Source organism: Scyliorhinus torazame, chromosome 16 (genome assembly GCF_047496885.1).
Source record: "Scyliorhinus torazame isolate Kashiwa2021f chromosome 16, sScyTor2.1, whole genome shotgun sequence".
NCBI lineage: Eukaryota > Metazoa > Chordata > Chondrichthyes > Carcharhiniformes > Scyliorhinidae > Scyliorhinus > Scyliorhinus torazame.
Genome location: NC_092722.1, coordinates 25660411 through 25683093, shown reverse-complemented (window position 1 = coordinate 25683093; position 22683 = coordinate 25660411). Strand labels below are relative to the sequence as shown.

General features: G+C 44.6%; 1 protein-coding gene across 1 annotated transcript; it reads right to left on the bottom strand.

Annotated features, from left to right (window-relative positions):
- Positions 1 to 9826: 9826 nt before the first annotated feature.
- On the bottom strand, positions 9827 to 22591 carry rpl22 (ribosomal protein L22). The gene is made up of 4 exons (XM_072478099.1): positions 22492 to 22591; positions 20029 to 20130; positions 13668 to 13789; positions 9827 to 10026 (listed from the first exon to the last, which is right to left on the bottom strand). Exons 1-4 carry the CDS (start codon positions 22501 to 22503, stop codon positions 9882 to 9884), a joined length of 381 nt encoding a protein of 126 aa, XP_072334200.1. The 5' UTR covers positions 22504 to 22591; the 3' UTR covers positions 9827 to 9881.
- Between the last annotated feature and the right edge of the window lie 92 nt (positions 22592 to 22683).

Here is a 22683-nt window from a genome sequence, read left to right as displayed (position 1 = left end):
AAGCAGGAAGGAGGGGGCGTCGCACGGTGCGAGCCGAGGTCACGGGGGGAAGCCGAGGTCGGCCAGAGTTTGCTGACTTCTGGGAGCAACATGGGGGGAGTAATTACGCTAGCGGGGGGTCTAGCGGGGGGGGGGGGGGGGGGGGGTGGGAGGGGGGAATTACTGGGTTGCTGCTGCTGGGGAGAGGGGGGAGCTGGTATGGGAGGGGATGGGCGGGGGGGCACCGCCTGGGGGAGATACAGCTGCGTGGGAACCGGGTGAGGAGCTGGAAAAAGGGGATGGCTAATCGACAAGGGGGGGGGTAGGAAGCCCCCCAACCCGGCTGATCATGTGGAACGTGAGAGGGCTGAACTGGCCGATAAAGAGGGCACGGGTACTCGCACACCTTAAGAAACTTAAGGCAGATGTGGTTATGTTACAGGAAACGCACCTGAAACTGATAGACCAGGTTAGGCTACGCAAAGGATGGGTGGGGCAGGTGTTCCATTCGGGGCTAGATGCGAAAAACAGGGGGGTGGCTATATTAGTGGGGAAGCGGGTAATGTTCGAGGCAAAGACTATAGTGGCGGATAACGGGGGCAGATACGTGATGGTGAGTGGCAAACTACAGGGGGAGACGGTGGTTTTGGTAAACGTATATGCCCCGAACTGGGATGATGCCAATTTTATGAGGCGGATGCTAGGACGCATTCCGGACCTAGAGATGGAAAAGCTGATAATGGGGGGAGATTTTAATACGGTGTTGGAACCAGGGCTGGATAGGTCGAAGTCCAGGACTGGAAGGAGGCCGGCAGCAGCCAAGGTACTTAAAGATTTTATGGAGCAGATGGGAGGTGTAGACCCGTGGAGATTTAGCAGACCTAGGAGTAAGGAGTTCTCGTTTTTCTCCTATGGCCACAAAGTCTACTCGCGAATAGACTTTTTTGTGCTGGGAAGGGCGTTGATCCCGAAGGTGAGGGGAACGGAGTATACGGCTATAGCCATTTCGGATCACGCTCCACACTGGGTAGACTTGGAGATAGGGGAGGAAACAGGAGGGCGCCCACCCTGGAGAATGGACATGGGACTAATGGCAGATGAGGGGGTGTGTCTAAGGGTGAGGGGGTGCATTGAAAAATACTTGGAACTCAATGATAATGGGGAGGTCCAGGTGGGAGTGGTCTGGGAGGCGCTGGTTAGAGGGGAGCTGATATCAATAAGGGCACATAAAGGGAAGCAGGAGAGTAAGGAACGGGAGCGGTTGCTGCAAGAACTTTTGAGGGTGGACAGACAATATGCGGAAGCACCGGAGGAGGGACTGTACAGGGAAAGGCAAAGGCTACATGTAGAATTTGACTTGCTGACTACTGGCACTGCAGAGGCACAATGGAGGAAAGCACAGGGTGTGCAGTACGAATATGGGGAGAAGGCGAGCAGGTTGCTGGCACACCAATTGAGGAAAAGGGGAGCAGCGAGGGAAATAGGGGGAGTGAGGGATGAGGAAGGAGAGATGGAGCGGGGAGCGGAGAAAGTGAATGGAGTGTTCAAGACATTTTATAAAAAATTATATGAAGCTCAACCCCCGGATGGGAGGGAGAGAATGATGGGCTTTTTGGATCGGCTGGAATTTCCTAAGGTGGAAGAGCAGGAAAGGGTGGTACTGGGAGCACAGATCGAGGTAGAAGAAGTGGTGAAAGGAATTAGGAGCATGCAGGCGGGAAAGGCCCCGGGACCGGATGGATTCCCAGTCGAATTCTATAGAAAATATGTGGACTTGCTCGCCCCGGTATTGACGAGGACCTTTAATGAGGCAAAGGAAAGGGGACAACTGCCCCCGACTATGTCTGAAGCAACGATATCGCTTCTCTTAAAGAAGGAAAAGGACCCGCTACAATGCAGGTCCTATAGACCTATTTCCCTCCTAAATGTAGATGCCAAGATCCTGGCCAAGGTAATGGCAATGAGAATAGAGGAATGTGTCCCGGGGGTGGTCCACGAGGACCAAACTGGGTTTGTGAAGGGGAGACAGCTGAACACGAATATACGGAGGCTGTTAGGGGTAATGATGATGCCCCCACCAGAGGGGGAAACGGAGATAGTAGTGGCGATGGATGCCGAGAAAGCATTTGATAGAGTGGAGTGGGATTATTTGTGGGAGGTGTTGAGGAGATTTGGTTTTGGAGAGGGGTATGTTAGATGGGTGCAGCTGTTGTATAGGGCCCCGATGGCGAGCGTGGTCACGAATGGACGGGGATCTGCATATTTTCGGCTCCATAGAGGGACAAGGCAGGGATGCCCTCTGTCCCCATTATTGTTTGCACTGGCGATAGCGTTGAGGGGTTCCAAGAAGTGGAGGGGAGTACTTAGAGGAGGAGAAGAACACCGGGTATCTTTGTATGCGGACGATTTGTTACTATATGTGGCAGACCCGGCGGAGGGGATGCCAGAAATAATGCGGATACTTGGGGAGTTTTCAGGGTATAAATTGAACATGGGGAAAAGTGAGTTGTTTGTGGTGCATCCAGGGGAGCAGAGTAGAGAAATAGAGGACCTACCGTTGAGGAAGGTAACAAGGGACTTTCGTTACCTGGGGATCCAGATAGCCAAGAATTGGGGCACATTGCACAGGTTAAATTTAACGCGGTTGGTGGAACAAATGGAGGAGGATTTCAAGAGATGGGATATGGTATCCCTGTCACTGGCAGGGAGGGTGCAGGCGGTTAAGATGGTGGTCCTCCCGAGATTCCTCTTTGTGTTTCAATGCCTCCCGGTGGTGATCACGAAGGCTTTTTTTAAAAGGATTGAAAAGAGCATCATGGGTTTTGTGTGGGCCGGGAAGACCCCGAGAGTGAGGAAGGGATTCTTACAGCGTAGCAGGGATAGGGGGGGGCTGGCACTACCGAGCCTAAGTGAGTATTATTGGGCCGCTAATATTTCAATGGTGAGTAAGTGGATGGGAGAGGAGGAGGGAGCGGCGTGGAAGAGATTAGAGAGGGCGTCCTGTAGGGGGACTAGCCTACAGGCTATGGTGACAGCCCCATTGCCGTTCTCACCGAGGAACTACACCACAAGCCCGGTGGTGGTGGCTACGCTGAAGATTTGGGGACAGTGGAGACGGCATAGGGGAAAGACTGGAGCCTTGGGGGGGGTCCCCGATAAGAAACAACCATAGGTTTGCCCCGGGGGGAATGGATGGGGGATATGGAATGTGGCAAAGAGCAGGAATAACGCAACTGAAGGATCTGTTTGTGGATAGGAAGTTCGCGAGTCTGGGAGTGCTGACCGAGAAATATGGGTTGCCCCAAGGGAATGCATTCAGGTATATGCAACTGAGGGCTTTGCGAGGTAACAGGTGAGGGAATTCCCGCAGCTCCCGACACAAGAGGTGCAGGACAGAGTGATCTCAAAGACATGGGTGGGGGATGGTAAGGTGTCAGATATATATAGGGAAATGAGGGACGAAGGGGAGACTATGGTAGATGAACTAAAAGGGAAATGGGAAGAAGAGCTGGGGGAGGAGATCGAGGAGGGGCTGTGGGCAGATGCCCTAAGCAGGGTAAACTCGTCGTCCTCGTGTGCCAGGCTAAGCCTGATTCAGTTTAAGGTATTACACAGGGCGCATATGACTGGAGCACGGCTCAGTAAATTTTTTGGGGTGGAGGATAGGTGTGCGAGGTGCTCGAGAAGCCCAGCGAATCATACCCATATGTTTTGGTCATGCCCGGCACTACAGGGGTTTTGGATGGGGGTGACAAAGGTGCTTTCAAAAGTAGTGGGGGTCCGGGTCGAACCAAGCTGGGGGTTGGCTATATTTGGGGTTGCACAAGAGCCGGGAGTGCAGGAGGCGAGAGAGGCCGATGTTTTGGCCTTTGCGTCCCTAGTAGCCCGGCGCAGGATATTGCTAATGTGGAAAGAAGCCAAGCCCCCGGGGGTGGAGACCTGGATAAATGACATGGCAGGGTTTATAAAGCTAGAGCGGATTAAGTTCGTTCTAAGGGGGTCGGCTCAAGGGTTCACCAGGCGGTGGCAACCGTTCGTCGAATACCTCGCAGAAAGATAGATGGAATGGAAAAAAGAAGGCAGCAGCAGCAGCCCAGGATCGGGGGGCGGGGAGGAACCAGAAGGACTCTCAGGGTTGTTAATATATACTGTATAATATGTATAGGTCGTTGCTACAGATAATTATATATTGGACTGTTAAATTATATTTTTGGAGAGTGTTACTTGTGATAAGGCAGTTGCCAATTAGGGTTAGTTTTCATTTTTGTTATTTATTATTTATTCATTTTCTGTTTATAAAATAGGTCATTGTTATTTGTGTTGTTCTAATATTGTGCAAAGGATGCACAATGTACTGTGTTGGTTGACCAAAAATTTTCAATAAAATATATATTTTTTTAAAATAAGGGGGGTTACTGTACATGGGGAAATCCAATGTATAATTTCTACCTGTTGTGTTCCTGTTGCTTTCTTTTTGTTGGGGGGGGGGGTTTGTTGAAAAACTTGAATAAAAATATATATTTTTTAAAAAAATTGTTGAGGACTGTTCAGTTCTTTGTAATACATTTTGTGTACATTTATAAGCTGTGTTAACATCCAAATAATTAGTACAAACACTATTGCCCATTTTCATCCCTTTAGAGTGATTACTAATGAGGCATATTGATCCTTTTTGTTTAATATTAGTTGGGAGGCTCATATATTGAGGACTTTTGTTCGGGTTATATTTAAGTTGGTGCCATCCTGAAAAGGTGTTTAGTGGATAGCCTGCAGATTTTCATAAGTTAATAAATCTCCTTAAATAAATCTTGTACCTTCCTTTTTCACATGAATATGCTCCAGAACGGACCACTACAGAGCGAGGGGCACTCTGATAGATGTACCATTCTGCTGTTTCTGAAGCATTAAAGGGGATAGTTAAGAAGAGAATACCTTCTCCTGAGTTAGTAGGGGTTGCAATGCATAACCAACCATTAGCATATATCTTAGATGTGTAAAGGAATGTGTTCTTATTCAGCTCTGGTACAACATTTACAAAGCCAATCAAATAACTGAAAATGAATATTACGGTAAACAATTTTACAGATCTTAATACTTATACGCGCGCTTCACATGTGATGCGTGGATCCAACTTTTCTTTCCTTAGTATTGCTTAAAACATTGATATACTGATTTAAAATTGATATCATGATTACATAATTCAGTGATAAACAATTAATAATAATTTCATGTATACAAATAAAATGATTAAACAGTAAAATAACTGAAGTTGAGTATATGATTTAGTAATAAATGGGAAAATGATTATCAAAATTGATTGTGTAATTTAGTAATAAATTATTAATAATAATTCACTAATAAATGAATAATAATGCAGTAAATAATAGTTCAACAGAAACTTTCCATTTTGATGTTATTGGCTCGTGGTGAATATGAATTAATATGAACCATGTGGATGGGTGAGCACTATGGATAGGCATGCATTAGCCGAAGTATCTGATCAGCAACATTATGATAATGATAAGTCCAAATATGCAAAATAGGAAGAGGTCCCTGAATGATGTTAATTCCTGTGCCACCCAACCAATTGGAAGACCAACCCCAAAGAGTGTAATCAAAGGGTTGGTCAAGAGTTTTTTAAACTATGTAATGGATGTGAATTGCCAAGTCTTTGACATCTTCTGGATTATACACAAAAGACTGTTGAAAGGGTTAGTTTTCCTCCAGAGACAAAAAAGGGTGTATAGTGGGTGAATAACTTGGAATGATGCCATTTGCATCTCTAAACGTTTTTATATATGTCACTCAAATGGACTGGGAGTAAAAATTGGATTGCTGCAAAATTCCCATTATCAATTGTTTTAGAACAATGTGGTCTCTCCATGGATTTGCTTTTAATCAGTTACTTTTCTTAAAAACAGCTTCCACATTGTCTGAAGTTTTAATTTCCAAGCTAAATTTAAACATTTATTTTAAAATATCAAACACAATAACTTATTGAATATCTGACTGAACCAATCTTGCGCTGAATGAACTTGGTTTTCTGTAGATAAATTCGTCGGCTCTGTTAAAGAAAGCACAGCTAACAAGATTTGTTAATTTCTTAAAATTAATAAAGCAACATTCAATAATGACAGTTTTCTCAAGTTAACAGTTTTTGGCAACTTTTTGGCGAAACGTGACTTAGGGCGTATCCCTGTAGCCAGGAGGCGGGCCTTCATCGTAGGAGACCAGTTTGTAATCATGAAATCTGAAACTCGCAAAATGGCCGTCTTCAACATGAGAAAGGAATTTCATATCTCTTCTGGAATTCGTTTTCGAAGTGAGTACAGGGGTTGGATTTGTCATTAACGGAGGAGGAGAAGCAACGATTAATGTGCTATTTTTCGCAGTTGTGGTTTCGGACTGGGACTGAGGTCGGGTAGGATCAAGTTTAAAGCTGCAGACAGTTCAGGTTTTAAACCGGTGACAAAATGGGCTTTTGATGATAGATCTTTTAAATGGTTTAAAACCCAGGCTGTTGTCTTTATCACTTCAACTCCAAGCTGTTTAGTGCTTAATGGGTTAAGTTGTATTACACTTTGTTTGCCACGAGGCTCATTGCTCAACCGAACAGACTTTTCTTGTTTAAAAATCTCAGTCTATTAAAGCTGCCATGAGAGCCTTTTGGATCGGGGCCAGCAGCATGTTGTGGTCGGTCTCAGAGTAAGATAATGGTTTGTTCTGGGGTAAAAGTGACCTTGAACCCGGAACGGACAGATAGTTAATTTGGCCAGACTCCCCCTGTGGAATTTCGATCAGTGTATTCATTCTTTTCATGTCAGTAGCAGCTTGCAATAATGCAGGATCTGATCTAGTTACCGCTGGTACATCTTGAGCCTTAGTTAAAATCATTTCAACTCTTCCCGTTGGTGGCACTGTTAATTTGTCGGTCAGTAATTTGTTGACATTTCATGGCGTCCATGTCACTTTCCAAAATACATTTTTCCTCAAGTAACTTGACAATTTTGACTTTTAAGACCATCATTTTCTGATATTAACTGTTGAAGTTTGGATCCTGAGTCAGTATTTTTCTTTTGGAGTTCATCAATTTGTAATAGTAATAGCTGAGTTCTGCATTTTGTGTCTGCCAATAGTGTTTCAGTTTGATCAGATTTCTCGAGCTTACATTTTCCAGCTCGCAATTGGTCAATGCCTGCCACTAGTTTTTCTTTGGCAGTTTTAAGTTCGCAATTGTGTTTTATGTTTGTGATTGTTTCTTGCTGCTTATGGAGCTGTGCCATTACTGCAAACGACCATTTCATAGGTTTCTTTTTGGTCAATCGTGTGGTTTTTCCCAAAGCTTTTTTGATGTTGTATTCAATTTTTGTGGATAGACAGTCCAAATTGTCTATAAATCAAAGATCTAAGATCACCCAATATATCAACAGAGACATCCGGTACAGCCCGACCTCCCTTGGACATTGTGGGAAGTAGTTCTCTACCATTTGAAGGTTCTGAATCTATTTTAGGAGTCATAACTCAGCCTTGCACCCAATTTTTTGGTCGTCAACTGTTTTTGTGCAATCTTTGTACACTACCGCGACTATTCACTATTCAGTCCCATTTTATTTTAGTTTCTAGCCCGATTGAACAACTCAGCCTGAAAAAAGGTCCTTTCTAAGGGGTCGGAGCGCTGCTTGATGTGGCTTTAAGACTTTTAATGGGTGAAAAAGATGTGTCTTACCCTAGTATAGCCATTTTTTGGATAGATGTCTTTGAGTCTTCCGTCCTTCTGGTCTTTCTTCGTTCATCCTGCAACTCTGCGCTCCTCCCCTTTTGCCAAATTGATGAGATCTACCATACGGAATTAGTGAAGTCTTGCGACACTAAAACTCAGTAGAAATTTGAGTTAAACTTCTCGGATGCAAACAAGAATCTTTATTGCCTCTATTTGATTACAATTAGGAGAAACTTAAATAAAGTCCGGCTGGCAAAAGGACTTAAAGTTACGGATAACAGCTTGCATTTACTTCAAGAGTTAAGAGTGGAAAAGTGAAAATATGAAAAATAGAGATAGCGAATAGTTTGATCAAAGTATAGGATGATCTCGGAATAAAGATGGCCGTACGGACCATCATGTTGATAGAAAATCTTATCGGTCTTGAGCCATCTATCTACACCTCTGTCGTCCCAATTGGTTTGGGTTAGAATCAAATGTATTTGATTCGACGGTTAGCTGTCAATCATTAATGTGCAACATAAGTTCTGAATGTTTCATGTTTGAATATTTGTGTGTGTTATGGAATGTGATTCTGTGCTATTATCAAGACTAGTTTCTACTGTTTTTCTGCTGACTTTGCTTTATCCACATTATGAACAATAGTGCCTTCATGTTGCTATGGTGCCTGCTTCGTCCTTGATCAGATTACTGGTACAGCTCATTTCTTAATGTCAAACTGCCTTTGAAAATATGTTTATTAGAACAATTGCTTTTTCATCTTTGCTTAGTAAAAATGTTGTTTTAATCTCCAATTAGTTTATGGAGGCGTCAGGCTTTTTGTGTCTCTGTTGAAGCTGTGTGTTTTATCATGACCTGAGGTTATGAGTGCTGAAATCCTCAATTTAAAATGGGTATTAAAACTGGGGCTTAATATTTACACTACATAGCCTCCTTTTACCTATCAGATCTATCAGGAAATAGTCGATTCCTATCAGATGCGTTCTCTCCCTTTCTCTTTGATTTATTGCTATTTCCCACCCTATTTCTTATGAGGTCACTTGAAAGACATTATTAGACACAAGCGAGAGAAAGGACGAGATTGAGGACCAAACCAAGGATGGGTACTTCCACATGAATGCAAATTTTACCTGCTGTTTTCATGCTACTAGTTTGGGAGTGCGCAGGAGCATTGCGTGGGAAAAGATCTAAATGGTCAATCAGTAACCATGTTGATTGGGGAAACACTACATGGATCGAGATTTATCAAATTAATAAAGGCAATATAAAATAAATGAATTACCCAGATGGACCTTATAAATGATTGCCTAAAAAAAGGCAGAGGATCTCCTCTCAAGATTTGAAGAAACCTTTGTTTCATCACTACGGCCTGTATTTCAGTCTGTCTGTATTCAGATAGATTGTCAGCTGAGTCAACAGTAGTGGGGGTTAATCTCAGAATCCTTGGACTAGAGGTACATGATGGAATTAGCGCAGATTCTTTCTCCTGATTGTTAACCAGTGACGCCTGCAAATGGACATCAGGTTCAGACTCAAACCGTCAAATAGCCCAGCGAAACTTACCATCTATAATGCAATCCTAATCTACATTTATACATGCCCAATTAACATAATAAAACATTCCATGCCATTCACAGCACTGTAATTTGACACAGAGACAAATAGAGGGATTAGGACAGACAACCAAATGTTTGGTCAATGATATGGGTTTTATGGAGTGTCACAAGGGAAGGTTGGAAGGGAATTCTGGAGCTAAGGACCTAGATGGCTGAAGGTACGGCCAGCAAAGGCAGGGGTGAAGAAAACCAGGGGTGCACAAGAGACCAGATTGGAGGAACGCAGAGACCTATGAAGATTATAGAACTGCAAGATAATAGTTCCAGGCCAAGGAAGGAGATGTAAACACCAGATTTTTAATCCATTCAAACATGAAGAGCTATCAGAAAATCAAGATACGAAAACTAAACTGGCAATAGTGGAATTGCACGAGTCAGTGCCTATAGAAACAATGGGGATGGGCAAATGGACAGAAGCATAACATTCACAAGAAATTATTCACGTTAATACAAAACTGAACAGATTATTCCATGATCCTTTGTATGAATAAAAACAGAATCCAGAGCTGTGTTTTTCCTTTTTGCCAACTTTATTGAAGATAATTTGTACAAAAGTTCAGACCAGCCTAGTCTTCATCTTCCTCCTCCTCTTCATCCTGATTGATCTGGAAGTACCGGAGCTCATAGCTCTCTTTGCTATTTGCAACTACGCGAAGCCAGTCACGCAGGTTGTTTTTCTTAAGATACTTCTTAGTGAGGTATTTCAGGTACCTGCAAAAAAAGGGACAATCAATTTACCACAAAGCATCAGGTTAGCTGGGAGACTAGCTCTCCCAACACTTATTCCTTTTTAATATGAATTTAGAGTACCCAATTATTTTTTCCCCCCAATTAAAGGGCAATTTAACGTGGCCAATCCACCTAACTTGCGCATCTTTGGGTTGTGTGGGTGCAACCCATACAGACACGGGGAGAATGTGCAAACTCCACAGACAGTGACCCAGGACTGGGATCGAACCTGGGACCTCAGCGCCATAGGCAGCAGTGCTAACCACTGCACCAGCGGGCCACCCCTGACACTTACTCCTAATCAACACTCCCCTGATCTTAAAACAATGGAACACATCCCCATTAGACTAAAAGGGTTCAAAATCGTAATTTGGCAAAATCTGGACAATACTTCCTTTTCAATGTTCATTTGTCCCACATTGACCCCTTAATATCATAGTACGAAGTCTTACAACACCAGGTTAAAGTCCAACAGGTTTGTTTCGATGTCACTAGCTTTCGGAGCGCTGCTCCTTCCTCAGGTGAATGAAGAGGTATGGTCCAGAAACACATATATAGCCATGAAGGCCGCCTTGGAGAACGCTTACCCGGAGATCAGAGGCTGAATGCCCTTGACTGCTGAAGTGTTCCCCGACTGGAAGGGAACATTCCTGCCTGGTGATTGTTGCGCGATGTCCGTTCATTCGTTGTCGCAGCGTCTGCATGGTCTCGCCAATGTACCACGCTTCGGGACATCCTTTCCTGCAGCGTATGAGGTAGACAACGTTGGCCGAGTCGTACGAGTATGTACCGCGTACCTGGTGGGTGGTGTTCTCACGTGTAATAGTGGTATCCCTGTCGATGATCTGGCACGTCTTGCAGAGATTGCCATGGTAGGGTTGTGTGGTGTCGTGGTCACTGTTCTGAAGACTGGGTAGTTTGCTGCAAACAATGGTTTGTTTGAGGTTTGCAGTCAAGGGCATTCAGCCTCTGATCTCCGGGTAAGCGTTCTCCAAGGCGGCCTTCAGGACGCGCGACAACGCAGAATCGTCGAGCAGAAACTTATAGCCAAGTTCCGTACACATGAGTGCGGCCTCAACCGGGACCTGGGATTCATGTCGCATTACATTCATCCCCCACCATCTGGCCTGCGAAATCTTACCAACTGTCCTGGCTTGACACAATTCACACCTCTTTAACCTGGGGTTACCCCATCTCTGGATCTGTAAAGATTTAATCACCTGCTAATGGTCGCATTCCAAGCATTGTTTGGCATCTTTGAATCTGGCTATATATGTGTTTCTGGACCATAACTCTTCATTCACCTGAGGAAGGAGCAGCGCTCCGAAAGCTAGTGACATCGAAACAAACCTGTTGGACTTTAACCTGGTGTTGTAAGACTTCGTACTGTGCTCACCCCAGTCCAACGCCGGCATCTCCACATCCTTAATATCATATCATAGAATTTACAGTGCAGAAGGAGGCCATTCGGCCCATCGAGTCTGCACCGGCTCTTGGAAAGAGCACCCTACCCAAGGTCAACACCTCCACCCTATCCCCATAACCCAGTAACCCCACCCAATACAAAGGGCAATTTTGGACACTAAGGGCAATTTATCATGGCCAATCCACCTAACCTGCACATCTTTGGACTGTGGGTGGAAACCGGAGCACCCGGAGAAAACCCACGCACACGATGTGCAGACTCCGCACAGACAGTGACCCAAGCCGGAATCGAACCTGGGACCCTGGAGCTGTGAAGCAATTGTGCTATCCACAATGCTACCGTGCTGCCCATCCTTCAGGCCGTTCACTTATAAGGGACTACTTGAAACTAACATGCACAATCAGCAAGCTGTGCATGAAATTCAAGGAGCCATTATATTTACCATTAAGATTTAACAAGCACTTCCCCTCTTGTGTTATCAGGCTCAAATTCTTCAGATATTTGCATTGGGGACACAGATCAGAGGCTAGAGTTCATCTTTGCCAATTTTACTCAAACAACTCCTTAAAATCACAGTCGTACCATGCAAAACTGCTCACCACCAGGGAAAGAGATGCCACTGACTGAAATCAAATACTTGTTCCAACTCTTAAATACTCACATTCCCCCTTCCTCTGTATACACAGCCTCAGCAAACCCAATGCACCTTTTCCCAAGATCCAGGCAGCATGGGCAGTGCAACAGTACATTTATATCCCAAACTCCAGAAAACTGTGCAATGTCTCCAAGATGAACAAACGGTCTGTTGCACTGTTGAAACCATCCTCCATATCAGCAGGTATCCATAAAATCAATCAACAACCAGCAGGTATTAAAATATTTACAGCACAAACAGGCTATTCAACCCAAAAAAGGTTAACGTTGGTGTTTTTTGGTTCCACACGAGCCTCCTCCTCCCAACTCTCTTCATTTTACCCTATCAGCATATCTTTCTACTCCTTTCACCCTCATGTACTTAACTAGCGTTTCCCTTAAATACACCTATGCAATTCGCCTCAACTGATCCTTGTGATAGTAAGTTTCACATTCTAAACACTCTCAGGAGATATTTCTCTAAAATTCCCTGCTGGGGACAGCACAGTGGGTTAGCACTGCTGCCTCACGGCGCCGAGGTCCCAGGTTCGATTTCGGCTCTGGATCACTGTCCGTGTGGTGTTTGCACATTCTCCCCGTGGGTTTTGCCCCCACAACCCTCAAGATGTGCAGGGTAGGTGGATTGGCCACGTTAAATTGCCCCTTAATCGTAAAAAATGAAGTGGGTTCTCTAAATTTTATTAAAAAAAGAATTCCCTACTGAACCTGTCAGTTAATCTCACCCACAAGTGAAAACATCTTCTCTACACCTACCCCATCAAAGCCTTTCATAATCCTGAAGGCATGTGTCAGGTAACCCTTCAGTCTTCTCTTTCCCAGAGTAAAGAGCCCCAGCCTTATCAATCTTTCCTAATCAGCATAACTTCTCAGTTCTGGTATAATTCTAGTAAATCCTTTATTGTGCTGCTTCCGATGCCTCTACAGCCAATTTGTAAGATATAGACCCGAACTGTGCACAGTACTCCCAAGTAGTCTAACCAGGCTCTATACAAGTTCAATAAACATTTTTGCTTTTTATTCTATCCTTCTAGAAATGAAACCTAGCATTTTGTTTGTTTTGTTAAGGCCTCATTAACCTGCAACATAACATTTAATAATTTGTGTATCTGCACCCCCAGATCCATCTGTTCCTCGATTCCTTTAGGCACTGTGGCCGCTTCTTTCATCCCATCAAAATTAGCTGGCTCACACTATCTTTACTGAAGTTCATTTAACAATTACACGCCATTCTCAAGCTTATTAATGCCTTTCTGTACTTTGTCACAGTCCCTTCTGCATTAATTACACCACCTACTGTGGGGTCATTTGCACATTTTGAAATTCCGGAGTCCAAATTGTTTATGTAAACAGTAAGTAGTCCCAGCACCGATCCTTGTGGAACATCACTTTCCACATTTTGCCAGTCTAAGTAGCCAACTTCAACCCCTACTCTGTTTAACTGATTGGGTACTTACCGAGATCTAAAAGACTTGATATATTTGCAAAGGAATCTATTCCTGTAACACATCACACAAAGATCCTGCTTTCCTCGCCTCTGACTCACCTCTTTGAGAATGGAACCTCAGAGGTGACTGTGATCTTACTCTTGTTCCTCTCAATGGTTACCACATTGCCCAGGTTCCCAGCTTTACCATTCACTTTGATGCGTTCCTGCAAGAACTGTTCCTGTAAGAAGAATTAATGAGTGTTGGCAAGTTTTATTGTGTTAATAAGGTCATCACAAGCACCAAATGGGGAAGTGCACTGCCAGGTGTATCAATGAGCAACAGAGCCAGGGAGAAGTATCAGCTGTGGTTCTCACTCTTGATTTTTTAAATATAAATTTAAGTATCCAATTATTTTTTTCCAATTAAGGGGCAATTTAGCGTGGCCAATCCACCTACCCTGCACATCTGTGTGGGTGGGACCACACAGACACGAGGAGAGTGTGCAAACTCAACACGGACAGTGACCCAGGGCTGGGATCGAACCCGGGTCCTCAGCGCCGTGAGGCAGAAGTGCTAGCCACTGTGCCACCTTCTACCAAATGAGTCTTGATAGAAAGCAGGCAGGTGTGGAGGCTGAGTAAAGTTTGAATGGAGCTTGGCTGTGATACACACCCTCTAGCCTGGTCAACAACTAGCTAGCTTAGCAATGTGCCCAGCATGGGATCTTCCAAGGGATCTTCAGCTTGAAAACAGAAGAGGACCGAACTGCAATTAAACCATTTTATCACAGAACTCTTGATATTTGCAGATCTAAATTAGACACGGGGCCAAAGTAGAAAATATATTGTAAAACAACCCCACACTGCAGCAATATCCGACTAAAACAGATTTGAGGGAAGAGATCATAGAATTTACAGTGTAGGCCATTCGGCCCATCGACTGGCCCTTGGAAAGAACCCTCTTATTTAAGCCCACACACCTCCACCCTATCCCAGTAACCCCACCTAACCTTTTTGGACACTAAGGGCAATTAAGCATGGCCAATCCACCTAACCTGCACATCTTTGCACTGTGAAAGAAAACCGTCAGCACCAGGAAGAAACCCATCCAGACACAGGGAGAACGTGCAGACTCTGCACAGCCAGTGACCCAAGCTGGGAATCAAACTCAGATGCCTGCCACTGTGAAGCAACAGTGCTAACCACTGTGCTACCGTGCCGCCCTACTCTGCTCTAGAATAAGATTTGGGGGGGGGGGGGCATAGGGAGTATAAGCAGCCCATCCTGAGCGATTGTCACCCAAATGGGTCAATTGGATAAAGCACAGGTTTAATGAGTTTGGAATTTGAGATCATTATTGCTGTACAGCAACTCTCTCATCACAGCATCTAATTATATCTTGAATAATCCGTTGATTTTGCTTTGGCTTGCTTGCCTGGCATTTACCACTTTTGTTTCTGAATCTCCCAGCATCAGGCTATATGGCTGCTATCTTTGACAGTTTATCGTTGTTCCACCCCCTCATTAGCATCAAACCATTTAAAAAAGAGCCGCACTTCTGACCTACATCAGAAGAGATCCCGGTTAACCTGATGGCACAGATAGTGAGTGAAAAACATCAACTCCAAGCTCATATGTCAGATCCACAAAATTAAAACCATGACTTTAGAAATAGGATTTCACACAAAATAAGGCAGATGCAATTGGCAAATCCTCTCTCACAAAATGACACAGGAAAATAATTCCAAGTTATCTGTTTTGGCATCAGTAACAATGATTTCCAAAACGTTTCTCAGGTGACCCCACCAGTGGATAAATGTGCCCGGGTATAGCACTGACCAGGAAGGTCTTAAATTCCATCAGTGATTCTCTTTTGCGTGGCAAAGCCCAGCTAGAAGAGTGAGGGGAAATCAGGACTCACATTCCGAACATTGAGCACTCTTCCGGAAAAGGCACACATCTTTCAAGTTACTGACTGCTACTACAGACAAGCAAATGCACACACACACACACCACACACATACATATATAAAGGAAGGTACCAAAGGATCAGATCATGGGAATCAACTCCAAACTGTTGACACAAACCACCTCAAAGCCACATCTATGTATAGAAATACTACTTTAGGACAGAGAGCAGGCAAGAAACACAACCAAAGGAAAGAGTTTGATCTTCTTTACATCTGGACCCACAAACTATGTTCAGGTCTAACCATTTGGAGTACAGTCTCTTGCTTACATTCCTCCATTTATACAGAACACTGAACATGAGGGAAATAAACTACTGTCCCACCTCAACCACCTTGGCCCTCCACAACTCCTTCTTCGAAACTCTCCAAACAGACTTCCAACACCTCGAAAGTAGTAATACAGATCTAAGCAAAATCAAAATTGACATTCTACGATTAGGTGGATTGGCCATGATCAATTGGCCCTTAGTATCCAAATATGTGCAGGTTAGGTGGGGTTATGAGGTTGCGGGGATAAGGCAGGGGAGTGGACCTAGATAGGATGCTTTCAGGGGGTCAATGCAGAATCGATGGACCGAATGGCCTCCTTCTGCACTGTAGAAATGCTATGGTTCTATGACTGTGATACATTACTCTCTTCTCTCCAGCCTTTGACATGGTCCATCAAACAAACCTCCTCCAACATCTGTCATATGAATTTCTCTCTCTACAGATGCTGCCAGACCTACTGAGTTTAACCAGTTTTTTCTATTTTTATTTCCCCCAACATCTATTCTACCCGTGCTCAATGCCACTCATACCTATCTTATCTCAGCAATAAAATCACTAATGGCATCTCTTGTGACTTGGCCCAGTGACCGTGAGAACCCCCAAGGATTTAACCATAGCCCGCCCTCTTCCTCATCGACATGCCTTGGTGACTTCAGAGGACCAGTTTCCGCGTGTACACTGCAGTGTTGTTACAAATCATATGCATACCTACCTTGAATAAGTCACAGCTTGCCCCAGATGAATACTGGGAAGACTGAAGCCACTGTTTACGGTCCCCAACATAAACATCACAATTGTACCTCCCAGTTTCTCTCCAGGGCCTGCTGAAGGTCAAACCAGGTTGTTTGCAACCTCAGCAACCCATTCTTCTCCGAACTCAGCATTCAATCCAATATCTTCTCCATCATAAAGTAACTGATTCCACTTCCACAATGTGGCCCACCACACACCTCTATCTTAAAACTTTAATTCTGTGCCCATGTCACCTCCAGATCTGGTTAATCAAATTCTCCCAAAGCCAACTTACAACCTCCAAAGCTGTCAGTATCCTATCCCACAACCATCCCTAACCCAACGCCTTAAATTTTCCTGTTTAAATCACTTCGCACCTCTTCCTTTCACCCACCAAAGTTCCACACTCACCACCTCGCCTCCTTACAAAACCCTCCGGAGCAAGTTTTTGCTCAATGTCTCTGGCCTGGCACCTAATTTTCTTATGCATCAAAGAAACACCATTGGATGTTTCCATATATCAATGGCATTTAAAGCTCTGGTTCTGGGGAAGAAGCATATGGTACTCTCAACCATGCTTATGGGTGCAGGGATCAGGTACAGTCGCATAGTAGTTACATTACTGGACTAGTAACCCAGAGGCCTGCATTAATGATCCGGAGCCAAATTCAAACCCCACCACATCAGTTGGGAAATTTTAATTTTAATGGTGACCATGATACAACTGGATTCAACCCGATGAATGTACTTCAGGAAAGGAAATCCAATGTCTTTACCCGGACTGGTCTATGGGTGATCTAGAACACCAGCAATGAGCTTGACTCTCTGGAATGGTCTAGCAAGCCACTTCGTTGACAAGAACTCCAACACCAGCAAGGCCCAATTAGTGAATCATTACCACAAATGCAGTTCAGAACAGCCCCCCAAGGTTTCTTCCACAGCATCTTCCAAAGCCCCACAGGTGCATCGGAACAGCAACATCTCAACTTAAATATATTACTGTTCCTTCAATTCCAATGGGTCAAGATCCTGGAACTCCATTTCTAACAGATTGTACCTTCACCGCACATACTGTGGTTGTTCAAGAAGGTAGATTAAAAGGCCGTAACAACGACATACAATCTTCACAGCATAGAGGAATTCTGAATCTACAATGCCCTTCTGTGCATCCCAAAACAGTGCAGTGCAAAGAAAAACAAGTGTCTCTTTTCACTTGGAATGTGGTACCAGAGTCAAACTGGCAAAGGAAAATAAATGAAGCAGGGTTCCCTGAAAGTTGCAGGTATCCCATGCATCAATGCTCTCCCATGGCTCCAGGGTAATTCAATGTTCTTTTTAACCTAATTTAATGACATTTCTTCAATTCAGCTTCTCTCATCTACCACAAAGCACAACTTTTTCAGGTGTTTCACTGGCTCCACTTAAACAAGTTTCCTAATAAGACAATTACAGGTCAGATCAAACTAGGTTTTCCTGCTTCTACGAAGGAACATAGTGGCATTATCACTGGACTAGTAATCCAGAGACCCAGTCCAAGATCTGGGGACCCAGGTTTGAATACCACCATGGCAGATGGTGGGATTTGAATTCAACACAAATCTGGAATTAAAAGTTTAATGATGACCGTGAAACCATTGTCGATTGTCAACAAAAAAGGGAAGGCAATCTGCCATCTTTATCTGGTCTGGCCTACATGTGACTCCAGACCCACAGCAGTGTGGGTGATTCTCAAAAGTCCTCGGAAATGGAGGACCGTTAGGGATGGGCAACAAATGCTGGCACAGCGAACAATGCCCACATCCCGTAAACAACTTTTTTAAAAAGTTAGGCACAGTGAGCCTAACTATATCTCAACTACCTGAAACCACACAATGACTGTACACATTAAGGTGTTGGGGATTTGATTAGCATAGAGTTGGTTCATTTCTACAATTAGTCAGAAGTTAAACTTACGGTACAAGGTTTCAGATTGTGCTGTTCACGCACATAGGCTTCAGGAAAGTGTCTAACACACAAGGCAGCACGGTAGCACAAGTGGAGAGCACTGTGGTTTCACAACGCCAGGGTCCCAGGTTCGATTCCCTGCTGGATCACTGTCTGTGCGGAGTCTGCACGTTCTCCCCGTGTCTGCGTGGGTTTCCTCTGGGTGCTCCGGTTTCCTCCCACAGTCCAAAGACGTGCACGTTAGGTGGATTGGCCATGCTAAATTGCCCTTCGTGACCAAAAAAGGTTAGGAGGGATTATTGGGCCACGGGGATAGGGTGGAAAGTGAGGGCTTAAGTGGGTCGGTGCAGACTTGATGGGCCGAATGGCCTCCTTCTGCACTGTATGTTCTATGTACTACGTACTATGTACAAACAAGAGTGTTTTAGCCTTTAAATATCAACGGGTAAATTATTGAGTCTATTAAAAAGATCAAAATGTCCGTGTATATATCTGCAGCTGATTAGTGTGATCTGCAAAAAAGCATGACTCCATGACCTGACTGCATGTAAACCCTTGCATACAAGAAAGACAAAACCTGTTAGTATTAACTCAGAAGATCTGCAAATTAATGGGAGCACAAATTTAAATTCTGACCTCAACGGTGTGTGGTTAGACTGTGGCAATGTTTTGGAAAATGGCATTTAACATTACATGGGTGAAATTTATCTTTATCGTCACAAGTAGTCTTACACCGCAATGAAGTTACTGTGAAAAGCCCCTGGTTGCCGTATTCCGACGCCTGTTCGGGTACACAGTGGGAGACTTCAGAATGTACAATTCACCTAACAGCATGTCTTTCGGGACTTGTAGGAGGAAACCAGGGAGGAAACCCACGCAGACACGGGGAGAACGTGCAGACTCCGCAGACAGTGACCCAAGCCAGGAATCGAACCTGGGACCCTGGCGCTGTGAAGCTATAGTGCTAACCACTGTGTAATGATTTCATCTACATGAACTGCAAGGAACTTTGTCCCTATAAATGCCCCTAAATATCCAGATAACATAAGAAACTGGTGGCAATTGTGTAGTTAGCATTAAAGCTGTCAAACAAAGAACTGTATCACAACTGGAAATCATGTTAGATGGGAGCATGCTTTCTCAGAGCATAATGGTACCAACACATTAAATATACCTAGTGACAACACTACATGAATTCAACTTTAATTACAAGAAATATTCTACAACCAGCCATACAGGTCTGCCATCTGAATGAATTTTTATACTGGTGCTAAAAAACAATCTAACGGATAGGCAGCAATGCATACCATCAATAAGTGGTTACCTCATTATAGTCACACAACACCTCACCACAGCAGCCAGCCAGTATTTCCTATACTATATCCCATGTCTACTGTGCCTCCTCTGCCCATTGTGGACTGGCCATAGAGAAGCTGGCAGACGTAAGGCCAACTCACCTGGCAATGCCAGAGTCTCAATGTGTTCAAAGTACAAGAGGAGGGTTATTCACTATTCAAGTTTAATTTATTGAAAAGGCATGAGGGAACACAAGGCAAACCTACAAAATTGGAGGCGTCCATGATGCCATCTTCCACCGGATGCGTGCAGTCCAAGGTAAACTTCAGCACCTGCTTCTTCTTTTTGCCTCTCGTCTGAAGCTTCTTCTGCAAAGCAAAAGTGAACAGATGTGGAGGGGTAACATTAGTGAGATGCATAAAGCCAATAAGTCATATACTGGTTTATATGGCACTTGCAGTCCTCAATCATGGCAAATAACCTCCAAAACGTGACCAATTTCCAATATATCACAACTGCAACTACAAAAAAATTGTCAAATGATTTAGCTTTCTGGCCCTCAGAAAATGTAGGGAACCTTGAAACATCCAGAGCTTGATTTCAAAGAGCATGTGTGCTTCAATGATGCGGGTAGTGGCAGCTACAATTGTCTATGCATGTTACTTCTATGTCTGATGCACACATGCATTCCTCAGAATGAGAGATTAGATTTGAAAACGGATGAGACACAAGAAAGATAGGTTAATGAACACGGATTGCACTGCACCCAATTGCAGACGACACAACCCAAGGGCAACTATCTACATGCGTTTGATGGCAAGAGTGCACAATAAGCCTCGTTCTGTGGTGTGAAAAACTCAATGAGATTGAAGATGCACCAGTCCTGGAATCAGCACACAATTCACTAAATGCATGAAGGAGCACCAAACTACTCATGCTGTCAAGTTGGAACATCATGGGCTCATGCCACACTCCAAAATGATTGTACTTGATCTAGTTTGACACTGCAGTGCAATACTGAGGTGAGACAATAAACTGCAGTTGAACAAGATGTGTTCTAGGTCCTAACCAATACTTATCATCCAACTAACACTGACAGATTAACTGGTAATGCCTCTCAACTGGTGTTTGTGGGACATTGCATGCAAACATCCTTATTTAGGGGAATATGTCAGAATCTAGGACACTCTTCTAAGCACTGTAAAATTGCAATTTGAATCTTACTCAAGCATGGGATCCATCTCCACTGATACAGGACAAACCTCCGCCAAACCATTTAAGGAAGAAGTTAGAATGTACTTCCATACACGAAGCATGTTAAATCTGAAATTGATCAGATTTTCACAGGCCAAAGAAAAACGTGTCAAATGGATCTTGTCATGTAACGATAATCATAGATTATCATAGAATTTACAGTGCAGGAGGAGGCCATTCGGCCCATCGAGTCTGCACCAGCTCTTGGAAAGAGCACCCTACCCAAGGTCAACAACTCCACCCTATCCCATAACCCCACCCAACACTAAGGGCAATTTATCATGGCCAATCCACCTAACCTGCACATCTTTGGACTGTGGGAGGAAACCGGAGCACCCGGAGGAAACCCACACACACACGGGGAGGATGTGCAGACTCCGCAGACAGTGACCCAAGCCGGAATCGAACCTGGGACCCTGGAGCTGTGAAGCAATTGTGCTATCCACAATGCTACCGTGATAATGAAACCAATGTGGTTGGTACAGAGCTTGGATACAAAATAGCCATGACTGGACAGAATGGCAGGACTGGCTCTTTTGAATGTGTTGCCACCTCTTCAAACGATATAAGAATGTGGCAGGATATTGCCGGGCGGGGGAAAGAGAACCAGTCTACCCCAAATTGTCTGAACACCATCCAATGATAATTCAACAAAACTGGAGAGTAATTAGGGGCAAATGCTCCTTCATGCATTTATTGAGTTGCTGTGTGCTGGTTCCAGGACTGTGGTGCATCTTCCAACTCATTCATTAGGGTCAAAAGCCAAAAATGTCATTCTGTAATCACATTAAAGATTCAGATGCTGGGATTTACATCAACAATGTGGAGGATTTAAATAAAATATGTTTGAGAAAGGCTATGGACCAAGTGTTGGTAAATGAGATTAGTATAGATTGGTATTTGATGGTCGGCATACACATGATGGGCCGAAGGGCCTGTTTCTGCGGTCTCTGACCCTATGAAACCGCAGCTCAGTCATACCTGCGGGCTTTGAGTCTGAAAGCGAGAGGGTTGAAACTGTCATTAAAGTGCTTTTGGAAAGACAATCTGTTTGAGACTTTATTGATCCTTTCAAGCAAGGAATTTGAAAAGTTTCCACAAAGTTTACCAAACACGTGCAGCACAAACAGGTCACGATCAGACCTGTGCCCCAGTCGGGGCGGGGAACGATCCCTCCAGGACTGGCCCCTCAAGCAGGAAGGGGGGGGGGTTGCTAAAGCCCCGACCCCGCGGATGTAGAGACTGAAGCCTGGTCCCCACACTCCCAACCCGAGGCCGCGGCCTACGGCTCAGGCTTGCGCCCCGCCAGCGGCTGCTCCCCGCGACAGAGGTGGGAGGGCAGGGGCCGGCCAGCCCTGACAGACCTCCCCATCCCTCCTCTCACTGTGAAAGGACCAAGGCTCTAGTGATTCGAGGGCCGGCAGAAGCCGCGCGGTCGCCGGGAAGGGGTATTGGCGGCGCGGCCGCGGACTCACCGCTGGAGCCATGTCTGCACAAGATGGCGGAGAAAGAGAGAGAGAGAGAGGCGGTGCCACGCCTGCGCAACACACCGCCCGCCGTCACTCCCACAAACCGCCAATCAGAATACAGATAACGGCGCGTGCGCATTACGACACGGGAAAAGCCAATCATAGTGCGGAATTACCGGCACAGCGACAAGATCACCA